Source organism: Stylophora pistillata, chromosome 11 (assembly GCF_964205215.1).
Source record: "Stylophora pistillata chromosome 11, jaStyPist1.2, whole genome shotgun sequence".
Classification (NCBI taxonomy): domain Eukaryota; kingdom Metazoa; phylum Cnidaria; class Anthozoa; order Scleractinia; family Pocilloporidae; genus Stylophora; species Stylophora pistillata.
The window spans coordinates 26,383,545-26,406,830 of NC_142529.1; the positions used below are offsets into that span (position 1 = coordinate 26,383,545).

At 42.5% G+C, this 23,286-nt stretch overlaps 1 protein-coding gene, 1 long non-coding RNA gene and 1 pseudogene across 4 annotated transcripts in view; 2 read left to right on the forward strand and 1 right to left on the reverse strand.

The window, feature by feature from the left end:
- The window catches only part of LOC148720868 (uncharacterized), a 222,254-nt gene that overhangs the window by 135,444 nt on the left and 63,524 nt on the right, over positions 1-23,286 (forward strand). The window lies entirely within an intron of this gene.
- LOC148720874 (uncharacterized) lies at positions 9,063-9,843 on the forward strand (annotated as a pseudogene).
- LOC111338619 (uncharacterized) overlaps positions 19,009-23,286 on the reverse strand; it is a 34,338-nt gene continuing 30,060 nt past the window's right edge. For all 3 annotated transcript variants that reach the window (XM_022945126.2, XM_088737826.1, XM_088737825.1), the window contains one exon: positions 19,009-19,454. In XM_022945126.2, the coding sequence (XP_022800861.2) occupies positions 19,225-19,454 (230 nt within the window). In that variant the 3' untranslated portion in view covers positions 19,009-19,224. The remainder of the gene's footprint in view (positions 19,455-23,286) is intronic.

The window sequence follows — 23,286 nt, forward strand, 5'->3', positions numbered from 1 at the left end:
TCCTTGAAGAGATTTTCATACTCCTGATAGATCTTCTCCCTCGCCTTGGTTGGGCTCTCCCCTACTGCATGGATTTTTACAAGGTTGAGGGTGGACAGGGCGCTTCTTCCCAACAGGGGGGGACCTTCCACATCGATCACATACACTGGCTCCATTACTTCCATCTTATTGCATCTCAGTTTAGCATCAAATACTCCTAAACACTTGAGGTCTCCTCCACCAAAAGCTGAGAACTTGACATTGGTTGGGTTAAGAGGAATGTTCAGGTTGTTTCTAAACCACTGTTTCGGGATCAAGGTTTTAGCACAGCCAGTGTCAATCATCATTTGAACAAGTTTACCATTGATTTCAACATCCGTTTCAACACCCAGCCCCTCATTATTAGTAGTATACAAAACATATTCAGGGTTAGACTTATCTGACTGTTGCTGGACTGGCTGGACAAACTTTACATCTTCTTTATTCTCTGATTCTCTTGATCTGCAATATTTCCAAAAGTGACCAGTCTTCTTACATTTTATGCACTGTGCATTCCTAGCTTTGCACCTTTCGTTATTAGCAAGATGATCCGTTTTTCCACATCGAAAGCAGGCTTTTTCTTTCGCTTTATTTACTGAAGATCTTACCGCATTAACATCAGATTTTCCAGGAAAGCTTTGGGCCCCGTGACCCCCAAGTAGCTGTGTATCCTTCTTTGCAGATTCAATTGCTCTCCCGAGCGTCTGGGCTTTTTCCAGTGTAAGAGTCTCTCCTTGTTGTAGTACCTTTTCTCGTAGATATCCGTCAGAACACTTCTCTATAACTTGACCAAGAATATTATCATCAGTTGCTTCCCCGAAGTCGCATGTTAAACTCAGCATACGTAACTCTGCAATGAAGGTATCAAGTGATTCATGTTGAAGTTGAGCACGTTTTCGAAACTTGTGCCTCTCTGCCCACTTGTTTCTCTTCGGCTGAAAATGTGCACTCAACGCTTGTTTAACTTCCTCAAATTTCTTGTTCTCTCCCGGCAAACCTGAGAGCAAACGCTGGACTCCCGTCCCCGCAAGATGTAGAAGAGTAGCTTTTTGAACGTCGTCGCTTTCCTTATCTAATTTCGTAGCAATTCAGTAGTTGTCGAAAGCATCGAGCCAAAACTTCCACTCATCCGCCAAGTTTGTCGCCTCTAAATTAACTGGTGACAACGAAAACCTTTCAAAACTCATCTTGGCCTGTTATCCGATTGTCTTTTATCCTCGTCGCCAATTTGTAGTGTCGCAAAGTCTTTAATTGTAACGGAACAGACTCCAATATACAAGAAGAGTTTACACGAAATTAGTCAGATCCAACGTATCTAAAACGTCCTTCGGCTTAGCAGCCAAGCCTGCAATATCCATGGATACCCGGATATAACATCCCCCAACAAGATGACAATCCAATCCCGGGAGCAAAGAATCCATGAAATTGATATTTAGGTCTTCCAATAAATTAATAGACCTGCTTGGTGGTCTATAGACCGTGCAAAGCATAAACGATTCAAGTTTCCTGCATTGCACTTTTATCCAGAGTTGTTGGAAAAAGGACTCCGACACGGACGATAGAATCTTTACTAGTGTAGCTTTGTAAATATTCTTGACATAAACAACAACTCCTCCACCAGGTTTCCGCTCTCCTCGATCCTGTCTGAAGAGGATATAACCAGGTATAGAGGTTTTGCATGGCAGGAACAATGAAAATATTTTGCATAAGAAAGAAAATTTTTTCCCATGGGGAAAATAATCTATTGTTCCTGCCATGCAACATGGCTGCTGTGCAAAACCTCTATAACAATAGCATCCGACGTAGATGGATTTAGCCAGGTCTCTGAGATTGTGAAGATATCGTAGTCGTAATTCCTCACTGTTTCGCAGACGAGATTAAATTTTTCACGGCATATCAATGAGCGCACATTCAAGTGGGCAATGGCGACGTGGGACTTTGATTTTGAATAGTTTACAGTAGACTTGGTTAAACTTGAGCACAAACTGGATTCTTCCGGTCCTGCTCCAAATTTACGCTTTCGAGGCTGATGGCCCAGGATGAGGATGAAAATCGCCGCTGCAAAGTAGATAATTCGACGGAACATCGATAGAGCTTTGGATCTCAGGTAGAGAGAGAACTGCTTCGCCATGCTTTGTCCACTTTGTGATTGCAAAGCGTATTCTGAAAGCGACGTGAGTTCGTCTAACTTGAGTCAATCGATTCGAGATGGTGACATTATGTTCTTTTTCAAGCTTAGGAAAACTCAGCCAAAGCAGGGACAAGACTATGAAGGTCGGTACACGGACGCCAAGAGCAACGTGACCGTCCGTCATTACGCAATGGTACACACGACATGACTAGATGACCTCCAGGCGACTTGACCTTAACCCTTCAAAGGGCAAGATGTATCCGTCGCCAAATATGAACTAGTATTTGCCCCCAATTTTGAGTTTCTCATAGAGTTCATGTTTACTTTTTCATATTGAGCGTCCTTATTAAAATAAGTAACTATATTTGTCACACAGTAGGTGGAATGTGAGGATTCTTATGGGGATAAACGCTCACTAGCAGCTTATCAGTTGGAGGTCGATATCATGATCAGGACACCAAATTTTTGTAACTAATTTACAGAGAAATATGTAGTAGCAGGAGGGATGAATTAGCAATCAGATTTTAGGAGTTAAAAGGTATCTTAATGACCTAAATATCTAAAGGAAGCCCCTTTCGCACTTATTTACGTGATTATTTAAGTCAGTACAATAACCTTAAATGAATGAAGGGGGTAAGTTTCTAAAGAAACTGTGGTTATGCGTCGGTGGGGGTAACAAGGTAATTTGGTTATATCAACTAAGTTAAAATTGTAAATTGGCCACCGTAAAGAGTTGAAAAGCTGACGTTTCGAGCGTTAGCCCATCGCCAGGGCTCTGACGAAGAGCTCTGAGCTCGAAACACCAGCTTTTTAACTCTTTACGGTGGTATAATGTCCACACGAGAGACTAAATGTGTAGAAACTGGACCTGTTTAATGGTCGATCGCTAACATTACACTAACATTTTCCATGTGCTTTTTTCTTACTCCTAATACGCATGTCCTACGATAGCTCGACCGCTGACCTTGAACATGAAATTTCTTCCCTCGGCAGAAAGCGAAACGGGAGATTGAAACACAACTAAAAGTAAACTGCAAAAACATACAGCAATAAATCATGCACAAACAAAAAAACTTAGTTGAGTCCTGTTCTTTTTTTTTCTTTTTTGCGGAAGCCTAGTGCACCTGGTGTCTTAGCGACTGTCCATAACATAGTCCTTAGACCACACTGGTCTCTGGATTCGTCTTCCACGACGGGAGTGTCTGGGAGGTGTTGATGGGTCTTGGCCAATAGTTACAGTAGAAGGAGGGGTGTTGTTGTTGGTGATTAATTCCTCTAGGTTTGTTAATTCACCTTCTGGCTGAATGGAGGCGGGTTGAGAGGATTCGTGCATTTCTGGTTCATCAAATTCTACTGGAGCTTGTTGCTCTTGCCGAGGTGTACATGGGTATTGAGACTCAGCCCTAGCATGGCCAGGTGGGCCTCCAAAGTTCTTGAAATGGAAGCTGTTTCGAGTGACTTTCTTCAGGTCTGTAGATCTGCTGGCTGTGATAATAGAACCTTTGATGTCATGGATGGTGTATGGTACTGGTTCGAATGGTGGACTAGCCTTGTTCGATCTCTTCTGCTTGACTAGGGCGCAGTCGCCAATGTGGAGGTCATGAGGTTTTGTGCTCCGTTTGGTGTCCGCGTAAGCTTTCATGCGTGCTTTAGAGTCTGTTAAATCATATTTATTTAAAAAGGCTTTTAGTTAGATTATTTACTCATTTAATTTAATAGTGATTTTTAAAAAATTATATGTTTTACTAATTACTCTGGAAATTTTTATACAGTAAATATTGTAATTTTACTAATTACTCTGGAAATTTTTATACAGTAAATATTGTAATTTTACCGGGTTTAATAATAATATTGTAATGCGCTTTTAAATATTTTTATAAAAAAAGCGCAATATAAGTATTAAATATTATTATTAGTATTATTGATCCTTCTGCTGGACTTCAGGATCTGGTGATACTTGGGTGAAGAATGACAACTTGGTTCGCACAATCCTGTTCATGGATAACTCGTACGGGGTTTTCCCGGTACAGGGGTGAGGTGTAGCTCGCTAGTTTCCCAATAAACTGAAAAGCTGTCTTCGCCAGTCTTTCCCTTCGGAGTGGGCGGCCTTTTTGCAACTTTGTCGATGTTCTTTATGAGACCTTCTGCATGGCCATTTGCTTCTGGCCATAGTGTCGTAATCTTTTGGTGTTTGAATCCTTTTTTCTCTGCAAATGAGCGAAAAGCTTGCCCTTGAAACGGGGTCCGTTGTCGCATTTCAAGGTTTTTGGTATCCCATGAGTGGCAAAGATTCGTTCCATCGCAGGGAGGACTTCTTTTGCTGCTGTACTTTTGATCATTTCTACCTCCGGGTACTTTGAGTAGGCATCTATGACGACAAGTACAGTTTCGCCGGTGGGAAATGGGCCACAGAAATCAGCTGAAGCTTGTACCCAAGGTCCTTTTGGTGTGGATGACATTCTGAGGGTTCGTGCTTAGCGGTGTTAATGCTAGCTTGGCAGGGTATGCAATTGGCGATCCGCCTCTCCACACTCTTGTCGATTCCTGGGAACCACACCTTTGAACGCAAAAGCTGCTTGGTTTTGACGATACCAAGATGACCTTCATGGCATATGTTGATGATCTGCTGCTGCAGGCTCTTTGGTAAGAGTAGCTTGTGTCCGCGGAGGATTATCCCTTCCGTATAGCTGAGCTCTTGAAAAACTTGGGCGTACTTTGCCAGGTCGGGGTCTGCCTTACAAGCGCGGTAATTTCCAGCTTGAATAAGCGGAATGAGTTTACGCAGATCTGGGTCTTTTTTATTGGCATCCTGCACTTGAGCGAAGGTGATGGCCTTCGTTACAGTGTTCTCTATGATGTGGTGTACCACTTGAGACCTGGCTTCGCTAGTCGTGGTGTCACTGTCTGTGAGAGGAGGCATGTGTCTTGACAAGTAGTCTGCGGCATTCTTGTTTCCTGGACAGTACATTAGCCTGTAATCAAATTGTTGGAGATAGAGGAGCCAACGTTCGATTCTCATGAGGGGGTCTGCTGTGAGGGTTGTTGAAAAGAGGCAGCAGCGGCTGGTGGTTGGTTTCAATGATAAATGAGCTACCAATCAGGTATATGTAACAGCGTTCGCAAGCCCATCGGATGGCGAGGGCCTCGCGGTCAATCTGGGAGTATTGCTGTTCTGTTTCTGTCAGGCTTCTACTGTCGCATTCAATTGCTTTCCATCCCTGGGGTTTCTTTTGTATCAGGATTAATCTTAAGCCGTTGGGATCTGCATCCACCAGCAGCTTGGTTGCCAAACCTGCTTCGTAGTATCCCAGAACGGAACTGCTGGACAGTGTTTCCTTCAGTTTATCAAAGGCTAACTGCTCTGTTGAACGCCTTGGTGAGTGAGTTTGCGCAGGGATGCGGTCAGTTCTGAGAAATTGGGGATGAAGCATCATGAGTATTGTACCATACCCAATAGGGATTTCACTTCGGATACGTTCCTTGGGGAATCCATTCGCTGGAGAGCCTCTACTTTGCTGAGTGATGGCTTGATTCCGTCTTTGGAGAAAAGAAGGCCGAAGAACTCGATCTGGCGCAGGAGGAACTTGCACTTCTTGAGGTTGAACGTGAGGCCGCATTCTCTGAATCGCTGTAAGAGGTTCCTGAGTGCGATATCATGGTCATTTCTGTCTTTTCCACACACAATGAAGTCGTCTCTAGACTTAGACAGCCTATATTTATACAGGATAGCCCCTTCAGTGTAATAAACACTGGTTTCAACGGGGTCCTGTTACCCACCCATCCCACCCCAGGGAAGGACATCCATCACACAGTAATCTCGTGCGTGGGAAATTAACGTCTCCTGCCCCTAACCCTGCAGTAGACGGGACCTCCATTTATTCGTCCCTACCCGAGAAGACTAGGATATCTAACCATTTCTTGATGTTATAGAAAGGAAGCATATTCTTCTCGATTATTTTAAGACCCTGAGTGTGGGTCCGGCCGGGGCTCGAACCCTCGACCTCCCGCACAACAGTCCAGCGCTCTATCCACTCAGCTAACCGGGAGGCGATGTGATATGAAGGACGCAATTTAGATCCTCTGTGGTGTCGTCCATGGCCTTGTCGAAGATGTCCTGTTCAGAGATGGTTCTATAGTTTAGCTTTGTGTACCTCATTCTTGAGTTTGTCCCATAAAAGGTGGTAAGGTGTCCGCTGGATTCGTCTAACTCCAGCTAGTGGTAACCCTCGCTCATGTCTAGAACACTGAAAATTGTGGCGCCTTCAAGCTGCAATTTTATATCGTATACCGTCAGGGCTTCTGTTACTGGGCGGAGAATGGAGGTGTTGGGTTCTCATGTCTGAGAAGAACCTTATGGCTTCTAAGTTGTGTCGCTTGGGTGCTATTACTGGGTTAGTACACCAGGTGGTGGGTTGGTCGTCTGGAACTGTTTCAATAACTCCTAGCTCCTTCAGTCGCTTTTTCTCCTTTGCGGCTTTCTGGGCTAGGTTGAAGGGGATTTTCCTCGGTTTATGAGCAATAGGGTTTATGGTTTCATCCACGATTAGCTTTGCTGTGATCCTCTTGTGTTTTCCCCAAACCGGAGAAAACGTCATTGAACTCGGAGGTCAGTTGCGTTACTGCATAGTCCTGGTTGAGGATAGCACTGTTCCCTGTAGGAGGTTTGACCTCTGCGTAGGTTGTGTTTGCTAAATATGACAATCCTAGTTCCACACTGGTGTTCAGGCTTTGGAGGGGTCGGGACATCGGGGTTCCCTTGACAACGAGAAACTGGGTCACGGTTTTCTTCCCTGTACTGATGCCTTCGATTTCCGCATCAAAGCGGCCAAGAAGAGGTACTGGATCTTTTTGGGCGAAGGCATAGAGCTTTGTGTCAGTGGGTTGTAGAGATATCTTTTGCTTGAGTGCGTCCTGTAGTTTCTGGAATTTTTTCTCGTCCAAAATAATAGCTGATGGGCCTGAGTACGTTTCCATTTTGCTGTTGATTCCATTGATTAGGACATGAACAGTGGGTGCACTTCCTGACTGGGGAATACTGGGTTGTAACTGAAAAACAAAGTCGGAACCTGATGAGCTGTCTTGCACCGGCTGGACTGACTTTGCTGCTGATCTGGTTCCCTTTGGTTTATGGGTGCCTTTCTGTCTCCTTTGCACATTTTGGCAAAATGACCTTTCTTCGAACAAACGGTGCATGTTTTTCCGGAAGCTGGGCATTTGGATCGTGGTCCCTCATGGTCGAATCAAGAGTATTGGCACATGTTCCCATCATCTTCCTTATGTTTGGGGGGACTTTTTGTATCGTCGTTCTTTGGGATTCCGGGGTTTCCTTTCGTGTACTCTATTCACTAGAGCTGTTTCGTAGGTGAGCACTTTTTCCATGTCCTGTGCTTGTCTGTCGATGTCCTCTTTGTTTGCTGCGTGTTCCAAAAGCTGCTTGTTGCATAATCAGCAATTCACGCCGCCATTTACGTTTTATCATAATAGAACCATTGCTAATTAGTGCACATTGTAGTGTGATCGTAATATATGCAGAATGCTAGCAGGTATAAAGCTCGTGAGTTTTGGCCCTACTTGTTATTACTTGGATTAGTGTGTGCGCGAATAAAGAACTCTTTTTTTTACAGAACCGAGTAGTTAACATGGTGTCAGGATTTCTGCTATGGATTCCTGCTATGGAATAACGAGGAAATAACTATTGATAAAAATACGCTTTTCTGGAAATCTTGGTTTAAGAAGAACATCCTCTCTATACAAGATATCCTAAATGCTGATGGAAACTTTCTTACATTCCAACAATTTCAAAATAAGTTCAACATAAAAACAAATTATCTCCACTACTTCCAACTCATAGCAGCTATTCCAACTGACTTGAAGAAAAACGCCAGGGAATGTGAAGCTCCCTTGCACGAGCTACTGAACACTACTACGATATCTTTGTTTCCTGGAAGCAGTCTCGTAGATTTGGCACACATGCGCTGCAAACACTACTATAAAATACTTAACAAAAGCCCCACAGTAGAACCAACTGGCATCAAAACCTGGAAAGTCAATTTTGCCGATACTCATAAAGAATGGAAAAACAAATTTTCTTTTTGTATCAACGAGAGACAACAAGTTAAGACAGTTTTCATTTAGATTATTGCATAGAATTATAGTAACCAAAAAAGAACTGCACAAATTTCGATTAACTGATGAATCAACTTGTACCTTTTCCCTAATTCAGATTCAATAGAGCATACTTTTCTGGATTGCTCCGAGACAAAATCTTTTTATTATGAAGCGTTAAGGTGGTTTAACCGCATAAACGAGACCGAAATTGAACTTTCTAACGAGCAAATTACCTTTAATGAAATACCCGACTTTCATCAATTATCAGAATACCCAAGACGCAGACTACACTTATTTGTTATTGTTTTGAAACAGTATGTCCACAGTTGTAAGTGTCTTGAGAAAAAACCGATTTCGAAAGAATTCCAAAATAAAATGTTGATGCAATGGCAAATAGAGAAATGTGCTCTTCACTAATTTTGCTTCTCCACTTCGAAAAATCAATTCTTTAAAAAGGAGGTAAAGACTCGAAGCGATATATCTATAGCTATACGTAAGCTCTACCGTGATAAGGTAGATTATAAGTAACTCGTAGGTGCCTTTTGATTGATATTTTGTAATTTTTTATTCTTTTTTACTTGTTCTTTCTTTTCCCTTATTCCTCTATTCTGTATTGTACTGTATTGTTTTTTTTTCTTCTTAGTTGTATCACGTTTTATGTATTAGCCAATGTAATGTAAATTGTATATGTATGTGTGCATAAAAAAAAAGAAGAAACGGTGTCAGGATTTAACAAGCCCAGCCAAGACTGACGTCGACAGCGATCACCGCCAGCTTTTCGAAACATCAACTCTCTCAATCTACAATGGCTGAATTGGAGCACTTACCAGCGCCGAAGGGAAACTTTACGCCAGGCCCCGAATGTTACCAAAAAGTGCTTGGATTGGGTTGAGGAATGCGAACTTCTTTTGAATGGTCCGCTAGCTTCGAAGAGCAAAGCTGTGAAAGCAAATTATGTTCTCATTTGGGCAGGAAAAGCTGGAAGAACACACATTAAGTCATTTAATCTCACCACGGAAGAGAGGGGAGATCCAAGCGTGCTGTTTAAAAAGTTCGTGGAGAGGACAAAGCCGAAATCCAATGCACTCGCAGCCGCATCAAACTTCCGCCGCCTGGAGCAAGGTAATCTTAGCCTTGCAGGGTACATTGACAAAGCCACTATTCTGTGCGACCAGTGTGAATATCCTCCAGAAGCCCGCGACCGACTACTTCGGGATGCAATAGTTATTGGACTACGCTCCAAAGAGGCATATTATAAATGCACTGAAAAAGGTTCAGAATTGACGCTAGAAGAGGCAATAGAAATCGCTCAGAATCAGGACGCCACAACACACCACGTTGGTTATGTGCGACCGGAATTCAAAGGCGAACCACTACAAATGGAAGTTCATAAACTCCAAGGAAACAGGCAATCAAGAGCCAACCGGAACAGACAGCAGCAACAAAGACCAGCTTCCAGTGATCAGAAACAGGGAAGGTCAAAGAGGGAAACTTGTTTCTATTGTGGAGCGAAACCGTCACATCCCAAAAGTGAGTGTCCCGCAAAGAAGGCAAAGTGCTTCAAGTTTGGGAAGGAAGGGCATTAGGGTTCCGTGTGCAAATCAAAGAGTAAAGATGCACGTGTCAATGAGTTACAAGTCCAGTCTACAAAAGCTTCTGAGTGCCTGGACTGCGTACTGAATGAATACGAGCCAGTTTACTTCAACGCGCCTATTCATCACCTCAAGACAGTAACAGTAGAAAGTCTCAATCATCCAAAATCAGAACCTCACATCCGCCCGCTATGGCTCAGCCAGGAATTTTCATCACAAATCTTCCAGATCGACTGCGAGGTTGATACCGGAGCAAGTTGTAACATACTGCCGTTGTACAAGGCTAAAGTACTCTTCGGAAACGACTTGAAGTTGGGCAAACCAACCGTGAATCTCAAGGGCTACAATGACAGTCCAGTGGAAAACCTTTGTTCCTGCATTGTGTACCTTTACCATGGTAACAAGATATTCAGAGTTTTGTGCGAAGTCGCAGACAGCAAAGGTCATATGATCCTAGGAGGAAAGCAGGCGTTAATCATGGAATACGTCAATTTCCCTGAAATCCAGAAACCTGGTGTCTAAGCTAAAACAGATAGGTCTATCAAAACAATCGTGGAAGAGCCTGCGAAAACCACTAATGGTCCAGTAATTCCAAGAATTCTGAAATGCACTGATCCAGTGGTACCAGTGATCCAAAGCAGCACTAAGGAGAAGTTAACCATTAATGGAAAGACTCACTCATTGCCCACCACTAAGGATTACTTACTGCAGGAATTCGGCGATGTGTTTCAAGGCATAGGAACTTTACCAGGTGGACCTTATCGTATCCAGTTAGAGGAAGGCTACAACCCCGTTCAACACCCACCGCGCCAGGTTGCAGTCAGCCTAAAACCACCCTATAAAGCAGAATTGGAGAGAATGACACAGCTTGGAGTCATTAAAGAAGTAAGGGAGCACACTGAGTGGATTAACTCGATTGTTCCAGTTAAGAAACCAGATGGTTCCTTACGGCTATGTCTTGATCCAAAAGATCTCAACCGAGCGATAAAGAGGAATCAGTGGTACAGCAGAACAGTCGATGACATCCTACCGGAAGTAGCAAATTCGAAGTATTTCAGCTTGCTTGACGCGAAATCGGGATATTGGCATGTCTCTCTTGACAAGGAAAGCAGCTACCTGACATCTTTCAATACACCCTGGGGCAAATACTGATGGCTACGCCTACCCTTTGGGCTAATGGTATCAGGAGATGTCTTTCAGGAAAGAATCGACAGAGTACTGAAAAGTGTCCCCAATAGCGTTGGAATCGTTGACGATATTTTTTGCCACGGCAACGAAGAAACTACCCATGACGTTGCAGTCATCACCCTGCTAAAAACAGCGAGAGTTAACAATCTCACTTTCAATTGAAACAAATTTGTGTTCAAGTCTCAAGATTGAACATTTTTCGGAGGAAATCTTACCCCAGCCGGGTACAAGATGGACCCCAAAAAAGTGCAAGCCATCATAGAGATGAAACCACCAGACAACCTTCAAGATCTGAAAAGCTTCCTAGGACTGGTAAGCTACCTAAACCGGTTCAGTCCAGCACTGGCGGATTTAACAGCACCGCTTAGAACCCTCTGTAAGAAGGACACTCTTTACCTGGGAAAGCTCACAACGAACAGCATTTGAGGCTATCAAGAAAGAGAATACAATTGCACCAGTATTGGCATACTTTGATCAGTCTAAAGCTAGCACTATTCAGTCAGACGCATCCAAGAAAGGATTAGGGGATGATAAGCCTGTGATCTACGCATCAAGAGCCCTCACTAAGACGGAACAATCCTACTCTAACATTGAACGAGAACTGCTCAGTGTTGTCTTTGCTCTTGAAAGATTTCATCATTATGTGTATGGATACACAGCGACGGTGCAAACAGATCACAAACCATTGGTCAGCGTGTGGAAGAAATCCATAGTGTGTAACTCACCACGCCTTCAGAGGCTATTGCTGAGACTATCTCAGTATGACGTAAACATTGAATGCCTGAAAGGAAAGGATAATGTCGTAGCTGACGCACTGTCCAGAGTATCTCCTCAGCCAACAACTAAAGAAGGAGAAGACGAGGAATATTTCATCCCAGTTCACATGCTCACAGAGGAAATCCCCGCCGATTCTACGAGAGTTGGACATTTCAGACGCGCAACTGCAGAAGACACTATTTCCGGCTTACTGATGCAACTGGTAGCAAATGGATGGCCTGAATTAAAGAAAGATTGCCACCCACTTCTTGTAGACTACTGGAGCTACAGAGAAGAGATCAGCGCTGAGAATGGTCTACTCTTCAAAGGCCATCGACTCATAATTCCTCAGAAATTTCGTAGCAGAGTCCTCCAAACCATCCACGAGGGTCATTTTGCGTTTGAGAAGATGCAACTAAGAGCCCGAGAAGCAGTATTCTGGCTAGGAATAACCTCAGATTTACTGCAGACAGCACAGGGTTGTGAAGTGTGCCAGACGTTCTCGAGGAGGCAACAACGCGAGACAATGTTGCCCCATGAAGTTCCTTGGGGACCTTGGAAGAAGTTAAGAATTGATTTCTTCGAGTTTCAGTCTACTACCTACCTCCTGATAGCAGACTACTACAGTAGGTTTCCTGTGATCCGGAGAAGCAAGTGCTTAGCGAATATGGAGTACCTCAAACCGTCATGAGAGACAAAGGTCCCTCATTCTCGTCGAAGGAATTTGCAGCCTTTGCAAACCAATACTGCTTTGGCCACATCACGTCTAGTCATCGTTACTCGCAGAGTAATGATTTTATCGAACGTATGGTGCAGACGGTCAAGCAGTGCATGAGAAAATGTGCAGCCGCAGGACATGATCCAAACTTAGCTATGTTGATCTACAGAGCCACACCTCTTACTACCAGCATACCGTCACCTGCAGAGCTATTGAATGGACGAAAGTACAGAGCATTACTTCCAACCAAATCCCCTATCCAGAATCCTCATTACCAGGTTGTCCGAGAGCAAATGGTGAAAGACAAGAGCAAAATGTGCGAACACTACAACAAAACTGCAAAGGATCTACCTTCATTGCCACTAAATCAGAGAGTGTACGTACAGATTCACCCCCAATATAACCAGTGGACTCCAGCAACCGTTACCAAAACGCCAGTAGCGTCTCAACCGAAATCGTACAGTGTCGAAACTACTAAGGGAGCCCAGTTAGTGAGGAATCGTCGCTTCATTTGTCCAGCACAAGAGATTACTCCCGTTCCTGCCGATAGAATGAAGCGTGGTGACAATAAGAGAAGTAAGCGACCAAGACGTGTGATTGCGAGACCTAAAAGACTCATAGAGGCAATTTAATTAGTTTCAATGTTTTCAGTTATGGCCTAATTTTTTTTTATTAGAGGGGAGATGTTGCATAATCAGCAGTTCACGCCGCCATTTACGTTTTATCACAATGGAACCGTTGCTAATTAGTGCACATTGTAGTGTGACCGTAATATATGCAGAATGCTAGCAGGTATAAAACTCGTGAATTTTGGCCCTACATATTATTACTTGGATTAGTGCGTGCGCGAATAAAGAACTCTTTTCTTTTTATGGAACCGAGTAGTTAACACTGCTGGAGAGTGTACCTTTTAACCATGGCTTCTCTACGTAATTTCTTCTCGCTCATGGTTTGCAGAATTGTGCTGCGTATTGCATCATCAGGGTCAGGAAAGTTTCATTTAGCCACCTGAAGATGTAACCTGACGTGATACTGAGCGATTTATTCTGCTTTCACTTGTCACATCTTGTCCAGTTTACTGCGGGCACAATCGGGGTTGACCATAGGGATAAAATGATTGTCAAGTTTGGTGATAAGTTTGTCGAATTCATCTTGCTCACCTGAGGTTGGTGGTAGAGTGAGTGGGACGTCCTTGAGAGATTCGATTAGTTCGTGGATTCGTTCGCCGCCATAAATGTGAAGTGCATCCACGCGATCTTGGATATTTGAGATTCGGAAATACCTGAAACGAATAGCTCGTTCTTCCACTTTTCCCAGCGGCGGCTGGTTTCATCGGGGTCGGCGTCCGCTGTGAATGCATGCGTCCTGATGTCTTTCGGTCCGGACGTCGGATGATGAACTGGTTGTGTCGCCGGTCCAGCTGAGGGATTCTGCGACGCTGCGACCTAGGCTGACAGTGCTGTGTTGTCTTCACTGCCTTCCATATCCTCGTCGCCAGATATAATGTCCACACGAGAGACTAAATGTGTAGAAACTGGAATTGTTTAATGGTCGATCTCTAACATTACAACTATCATTCACCATTTACTTTGTTTCTTACTCCTAATGCGCATGTCCCACCATAGCTCGACCGCTGACCTTGAACATTACCTTTCCGCGTCGCCCACAAACCCATCACCACACTACGTCAGTCACTAACCAACGTTAAAGACAAAGAGGAACCGAGGAAAAGACAGGGAACGATTTATAAGATCAATTGGTCCGACTACCAAGCCTCCTACCGGTGAGACTGGCAGAAACCTCATAACAAGACTGACTGAACACAGACGGGCGACGAGGAAAGGTGATGTCAGCAATCACATTGCTGAACACCATCGACTTACCAACCACAACATTGACTGGGACTCTGCGCAATGCCTAACTTACAGCACTGACTATTTTCAAAGACTGACTCTGGAAAGCTGGTTTACTAACTTAGAACAGACTCCCCTAAACAGATGCCAACAACTACCCGCTCCATACAAACGACTCATTCACAACATAACCATCACAAACGACCGAAAAAGAACGACCTAACTTTACCGACAGATCGAAACAGACCAATCACGACCGACTTACGTCACTTGAGTCTTACAGCCAATAACATCACGGCAAACCCAACCGATCATTTCACACGAACTGGAATAAGAACATTCTACTGACAACAATCATTCACTTGACTCTGATGATGACTTCCGCACAGGTTGTCGAAACGTCAGTCACTACCACCGACAGCAGTCCTTCTCAGGACTACACTCACCCGGACGATCAGAGTACACCTTCACATGTTATCCCCAGGTTCAAGCCATTTACTGAACATTACAGTCATGATCAGATTCGCCCGATTGCAAGAGTTAAAAATTGGCTACTAAAGCACTTGATCGTCACTCGTTCACTTTCAGCTTAACAAATAGTAACATACATCCTGACAAATAGTAAGCAACATACATCCTTGTTTTTCATTCGGAAACAACTTCTTCAAACAAACCCATGGTGTAGCCATGGGCACCAAAATGAGACCTAGCTATGCCAATCTTTTTGTAGGTTTTGTCGAACATCAATTTTTCAGCCAATACAACGGGTCCAAACCTGAACTCTACGGTCGCTACATCGACGACTGTATCGGCGCTACCTCCTCTACCAGAGAGGAGCTCACTAAATTCATAACCGCAGTCAATTCTTTTCACCCGGCTCTGAAATATACTTGGGAAATTTCTGACAATTCTTTATCCTTTTTAGACGTCAAAGTTTCAATTGAAGGTAACGGTTTATGCACTAGTGCGTATTACAAACCTACAGACTCGCATAATTACTTGTTATATTCGTCTTCGCATCCATCTCACGTTAAGAATTCCATTCCTTTTTCTCAGTGTCTAAGACTTCGTCGTTTATGTAGTGATGACTCCGATTTCCACCACAAATCAGAGTCAATGTGCCAGTTCATCGATAAACGTGGTTACCCTGTTTCCGTCGTTCAAGCGGGTTACCACCGCGCTCAACTTATTGATCGACATTCAGCACTACAAACGTCGCATAAGGAAGATTCCGACCGCATTCCATTCACTCTCACGTTTCACCCTCACAACCTCTCAGTTAAATCCATCATTCTTAAAAACTTTAAATTACTTCAAAACGATCCAGAGACAAGCACTACCTTTTCGCAGCCTCCGCTCATTTCATTCAAACGCGACAAAAACATAGGCAATTGTGTGGTCAGAAGTTCTTTTCAGACTAATGACCAACCAGGCACTTTTAAATGCGCTCGTGCACGATGCAAAACGTGTCCTTTCATTCAAAACACTGATAAAGTATCGGGACCTAAACGATCCATTGAGATCACTGATCACTTCACGTGCACCTCCGCCAATGTAATCTATTGCATAACTTGCACTTATTGCAAAAAGATATACATCGGCGAAACAGGCAGAAGACTAGGTGACCGATTCTGAGAACACCTTCGAGACGTGGAAAGGAATGGCAGGGACACATCGAAACCAGTCGCTAGACATTTTAATTTGCCTAATCATTCTAAGCAACATATGGCAATCTGCGGTCTTTCCTTGCACTTAGGTGGCACGGAAAGCCGTAAAAATCTTGAACAAAAGCTCATCTTTCAAACCGGCAGTCTAAATCCCACAGGGATCAACGAACGCTTTTCATTCCACTAATTTATTCATGTTTTTCTCGTTGCCATGCTCCCACCAATAACGTAGCTCCATTTTCTGCCTTTAAAAGCACACACAACCCACAATTTCTCTATTCGCTCCGATGAAGGGCTAACGCTCGAAACGTCAGCTTTTGTAATCATTACGGTGGCCAATTTACCATTTCAACTTTGTTGATATATCCAAAATACATCCTGAGGCTCCCTTATTCGACGATTTGAAAGGAATCACAGGAAATTAAACCATTTTATTTGTTCCACGTGAAACCTTTGTTCTGAGCTAATTTTTACGCTGAGGTAGCACAATTCGAACCAGTTTGGGAAAAGTTCAGTGCTAACAGAAGAAAAAAGCGCATGAATATTACTCACCATCTCCGACTTCAGCCCCACGTTTAGGCATGCCAGATCGGGTTTTAAGCTAAACAAATGAACAAAATGTTTCTTCAAAATCAACAAAATATTGCTCACAGGACCAACAACTTCATTAGTGCAAGAAAGTCTTCTTTGCGATAACATTTATATGATCTCTTACGTAAATCAAACGTGGTGTCCAAGATGCTTTCTCGGGTCGTGATTGGTTGATATTTCCCAGCCTGTCGTCTCATTGGTCGCTCGCTTTTCGTACCTCTCCAAAACGGAAGTACTTGTTCTCCCCAGCCACGATAAATTTGGAAACATTACATCATGACCTCTTGAACATAAAGTAGTCAAAAATTGTCACAGCTTTCGAATGATTCCTTTCCCCGAAACCATCGCCATTGCATCGTTTGGATGCTTACTCCTTTAAGAGTGAAGCACCTTTTACAGAATGATTGACTTCACGTAGCTTATTTCTTCTGAGTGAAAGTTCTGATCGAAAATTATCATTTGGATCAGTACAAACCGGAAATAAGGATGATAGCCTTCTAGAAAGACCCCCAGTGAGGAGAACTTTTGACCGGAACCACGGATTCGGGAATCACTGAACATAAGGTGGAATATGCGCAAGACGGGAAAATTCACGTGTGAGGTTTCGTGGCATTCCATTGTTTATCCATAGTACCTGCGAACAACCGTGCCATATTTGCACACACAAACTGAATGGAAGCTTTTCCTTCAAGGCCAGAGCTCGTCTGAGTCGCCACTTGGGCAATGACTCCTTCTTGCCTCTAGCGGCTTGGCTCCACCAGCCCTCATAATTACTCCAGGCAGATTATATTTCTATCGTTTTATTCTAATTAGGTACAATTATAATTTGGGCATGAAAGAGTAAACTTAAAGATTATCACTTCACGTGCACCTCCGCCAATGTAATCTATGGCATAACTTGCACTTATTGCAAAAAGATATACATCGGCGAAACAGGCAGAAGACTAGGTGACCGATTCCGAGAACACCTTCGAGACGTGGAAAGGAATAACAAGGACACATCGAAACCAGTCGCTAGACATTTTAATTTACCTAATCATTCTAAGCAACATATGGCAATCTGCGGTCTTTCCTTACACTTAGGTAGCACGGAAAGCCGTAAAAATCTTGAACAAAAGCTCATCTTTCAAACCGGCAGTCTAAATCCCACAGGGATCAACGAACGCTTTTCATTCCACTAATTTATTCTTATTTTTCTCGTTGCTATATTCCCACCAATAACGTAGCTCCATTCTCTGCCTTTAAAAGCACACACAACCCACAATTCTTCTATTCGCTCCGACGAAGGGCTAACGCTCGAAACGTCAGCTTTTGTAATCGTTACGGTGGCCAATTTACCACTTTAACTTTGTTGATATATCCAAATTATTAAAGATTATCGCCCCTATTGTTGTTGTTGTGAAAAAATGAATTAAAACCGATTTCTAATGCACAGGGGGAAGGGGGGAGTTAATGACCCTTGTCTGGGAGGCATATAGACTTGCTCACAAGTCGCGCTTTTGAGCGCGTAGCGCGACAGTAAGCTCAAAGCGCGAGCGAGCCGAGCTGAGCGAGGGAAAGCGCGACTTGTTTCCCTTGCAGATGTTTCACATCAAGTGACGTCATTTTGGCGCGAACTTCTGCAAGCGCTGCCTGTCAAACTGTCAAAATACTTTTCGCACCTCGCGAAATCGATCCATGGCTTGGTAATGGAGAAGGAAACTACACCAACTAAAACTTTGATTCGGGTTGCTGTACCGGAAAACATTTGTCTACAATGTGGCAAATTGGTGGAAAATCCGGCGTTACGGAGATAAAATCTGTCCTCTCCTGTTGAAATGGATAAAACAAAGCGCAATAGGAAACGGTGCAATAGTAGCGAAGGGGCTAAAAAACGAGGGAGGTTGGGTCGAATCGTGTAATGAACACTGACCGTTCTTTGGGGGTCTCCCTTTACCTCTTTGTAAGACTTACTCATGGAAAATTATTCAGCCTTTTCACGCATTACAAATAACATCCGAAATTCTTCCACATTCACGCGAAATTCAAGACGATCACGTTTCACGAATCGCGTTTATTCAACTCTTCATTCACGGGTAACGTTCAAATAATAAATTTTTTCATGTAGACATAAAAAACAAATCGTTTTCAATCACGATTCACGAATAATAAAACCAAATCATGATTCACGAAGAAATCACGCTTCACGTAAAAAAGTATAGGGGACCCTCTTCTTTACGCGACCCCAACCAAAGCCCCTATTACTGAGCTACAAAAACGCGATGATAAGTTAGGTCAAAGCTAGATTCATAATTGTGAGACCCGTCGAAAGGGTGTGGTGTGATTAAAACGAACGAGGAAAATGCTACTTTCCCTCGTTATTGTATTTACTCAAACAAAGATAACATGCTGGAAAACAATTCTGCTGTACGCAGAAACATGACCTTAATATTTACCATTAAAATATACATGTTTGTCAACTTATGTTTATATCTTTTTGGTCTCTTTTTAACTCCTGAATAACACTTGTAATTGCCGTTAACTATTTACATATATAAACAAGAGTGCCCAAATAAAAAATCACACAGAGGTCTGTGCAAAATGTAAATAGACTTTAAATACTTCATGTGATGGAACCCTCAAGTGAATCTGTCCTCTCCTGTTGAAGTGGTAATACATCACTTGTCCCATTTCGGCTTGTTTCTTCACGACGTCCCGTCTTGTCTGGCGACCGATTCTGGTCAGAGTTCAAACTTTCGATAGATTGTGCGTTTTGCTGCGGATCATCCGCCAGTATCTCTGGTCCACTTCGACACGTACCATCACGCTCTTGTTCGTTTTCTCGGCGGTGGGCTGAAAAGAAATTAAAACACAGAGTTTTGCTTAGTTTTATTTATGCGTAGGTAGACCAGACTCGAGCAATGAGCCTCCCTAAATGTCACTATTGTAGACGAATGGTAATAATCCTATCCCAAAAATATCGATGCATATTATTACTCAATTTTCCCTCCACAATAGTGAAACAAAAATTACGGTACATCAGTTTGACACCGCGGAAATACGTTTTTTAAGGCACGATACAGTATTTTATTGGTCAGCGGACACCTCAACGAAACCATAAAATGCCGTTAACTTTAACAACAGGGAGCTTGAGCAGCAGGACTTTTCTTCACGACGGAGGGCTTATTACCGTGAGGGGACTAGATCGAGATTGGCGTTCTTGGCGCGAATTTTTCACTTTAAGCAGACTCCTTTTTTTCACGACGGACATGAGCGTAGAAAGCGCGCGAAAATAAAAATTGCAAGCCCGTGATGTAAACAAAGAAACAAAAATTGCTTTATGTTGTGCGTTCGCACTTGAAACAACGAAAATGTGTTCATTTAAAAAAGCTGGGGAAATGCTTTCATTAAGCCATGACATGAACGTCATCAGTGACGAAGAACTACTTCTGTTGCTCGAAGAAAACACGTCTAGAAACCTCGAATTCAGCTATGGCTTGTACTAGCGATTTGACTCAGATGAAATCTCTGAGCCAGAATGTACCTATACTTGAGTTTCTATATTGTTAACCATACACTTAACAAAGTAAACAAGTCACATGTACAGAGGTTGCCAAGAAAACTATCGGTAAAAGTTTATATGAATGCGTTTTTTAATAAAAAACTGAAATTGTCAGTTAAATTTTTATTTCATAAGACTTTGTAAATAAAAGACGAGTGTGCAGAAAGCTAGAAAGGCAAGTATTCAAGTAAACAGGTCGCGTCGAATTTAAGTGTGACAAGACAACTCTCGGCAGACAAGCTCCCGAATGAATTTGAACACAAAAACAAATGAAAATGTACGGCGAAGACTTCTCTTTCCCTTCCTCGTGCGAATCCATTTTAAGAAGCTCTTTTTGGTGTTGAAAACGTTGTGCTTTTTTGCTACGTAGACCATTCGCGGCCGTGGAAAATCAGCACGGAGGCCACAAGCGCCTTGGCGGCCGCCGTGACAAATCACGACGACCTTTTGACATGCCCAGAAGTAAAAATATTTGAAATCTCACTTCCGGTTCGCCTCCGTGAATCATAAACGCCTGGTGCTTAAGGAGGCTGGATATAGTTTCTTTGGCGCGCGCAGACTGGGTTCTAATTTACCCGGGACTTACAAAAGTTGTAAAAAAAAAAAAAAAACACAAACAATCAAACTTGGCCGCCGCGCTTAGGCCAGAATCATTTTTTCATCTGCCTAGTAGACTTTGTTTTACGCCTCTAGGTAGACTGCCTACACTTTCTTCTAATTTTATTAGTAGTGTGTTTCGAAAACGGAAAGCTACAACACTCTCAAGTGACAAAAATACGCGTGAATCCGGCCGCAAACACGATTGCGATCGTCGGAGCTATTCTCCCATATCGTGGCTGGTTTCCGGAACACTAAATAGGTGCTACCTTCATGCAATATCAGCAGCTACGCTTCTCGTGTAAACAAGCCACTGTCAAAACTGTGAATGGTGAGAGAACTTTGCTCAAAGAGAATGTTCCAGTGTGTACTGTGTGTTCCAGTGTGTCCTGAGCGAATGCCTTCAATCTTTTACCACTTTCCTTTCCAGCAGTACGCATTGTCACACCGTTTTAATTGGCCATAATTCTTCTGTATTCGACACTCCTACACTCCTACGATGTGCTGGAAATTCAAATAAAGAAACATTATCGTCGAAGAAAGTGTTTTTCGCCGATAGCCTTACACTCATCAAAACACTCGCTAAAGGTGGTAACGCTCTTCTCAATCCTGACGGGAAACCATGTAAAAGCAATCTCCTTTCTGTGTATAAAGCTGTTTTTTAATGAAGATTTCAACGCACACGATGCTTTGGAAGATGTACGTGCCCTCCACTGTGTCCTCTTTCAATCCCCGTTGCAGCTAACAAGCGCTGACATTGTAAACAACAGCATGTGAAATCCGCCTCCTTCGCTTTCGTAGACATGGACTTTCTTGACGGACGTCACGAACGCATGTAAACTTTCGAAGACAAGCTCTATTCACAGGGCGATAACGGGCTCCTCGTCAAAGAAAACATCATTCAGAAAATTGCAGAAAGCGGTCTGTGTTACGATGACTTAAAAGATCTTTACAACAACGGTGGGAAGGAAGCACTGGTCTCCATTCTTAGCAAATCGCCAACCACATCGCGTCGATCAGCTCCAAGAGGAACAAAACAACCCGACACTTTGCACAAAATAATCCAGCACTTTGAAGGAAAATAGAGCAGCAGCCATTTCCAGGTGCAATCCACCCAGAAGGTGAACCTCTCTTAGCAAAATAAAGCTCTTTAGAAGAGCGCGAAGGACGTTCGGCGAAGAAGACGTCCAAAACCTCGTGGCGTCCTTGGCAAATGACGTGGCGTGACAGGTTTTTTTTCTGAGCAATAATTTTACTTTCCCAACAAGTATTTGTTTCCCATCACAATTATGAATAATTTGTAGTATGTCTTTTTTTTATACTGCTCTTCCCTGACTAATCATTTTATTTTATTTATTTATTTTTGCTTTTTCTTTTCTTTCTTTACTAACTTACTGCCATCTGCAACATAAAATGTAGTAAGCTAACAGAATACTTCTGGTTCATTATAGCTCCCTGATTCCCAAAGTAACATTACCATCTTGATACTACTAGAAAACAAATTTTTAAAAAAACAAATGTTTAAAAAATAAAAGTACTGTAAGGTAAAATAATTACAATAATATAATTTAATCGATTCATGTGAATAAAGCACTGTATTGTCTCTTCTCATATTGCAACAGCCTTGAATGAATCAACTATCTTCTAAACTTGATTTCTTATATTCATAAGCTGCCTGAATTATAAACGAAGAACTTATGTTGTGTGTTTATGGAGGTGGAAAGAACATAATGATTATGATGATTAATCTTCCAAATTAGAAATGTCAGAGGGAAATTATCAGAAGTATTTTTGAAGTCAAAGTTGTTTGTTAAAAATGTTGAGGAGAAAATTGATTAGATTAAGTCAGCTGTCAATTCCCAGTTAACACTAAGTCGTGAGGGGTAACCAAAAGCTTGTAATTAGCCTGTGTACTGCTGTGCCCATCCAGTCAAATAAAAATCAGGGATGGGATATTCCCAAACGTAAACAATGATAGCACCATACAAACGTCCTTTTCCCAACTTATTACTGGGGAGGGGAGCACTGGTATGACTACACTAGTTGTATTCAATAAGAAATTCTTAACTAATTTCGGCAATATACATATATTTTGCCACCTTGAAAGAATCGCTACAAGTCAAATAGGAATGTTTCACAACAATGTTCTGTAGGGATATGAAGTAATATTACTGATGGGGATCATAATTATCCTTACAGTGGCAGAGCATGTGATTTGTATGTAAAGCAAAGCAAAGCTAATCTTAAAAAAAATGAATGGAAGAAGAGTAGTTGATTATTTGCATAAATTAATGCAATGCACATGCAAGATAGTGGAATATACTTCAGGTAAACATACATGTGCCTGTAAAAGTTTCAAATGACTGAGTTATAAAAATATAATAATAATAATAATAATAATAATAATAATAATAATAAAAATAAAAAAGTGGGTTTCATTGAAAATACTTTCGTGTAAAACAATTAGAGCTGTTTGGGAAATTAAAGTAGCTGTTGTTGCAACAGAATAATGCTTGTTTAGTGATG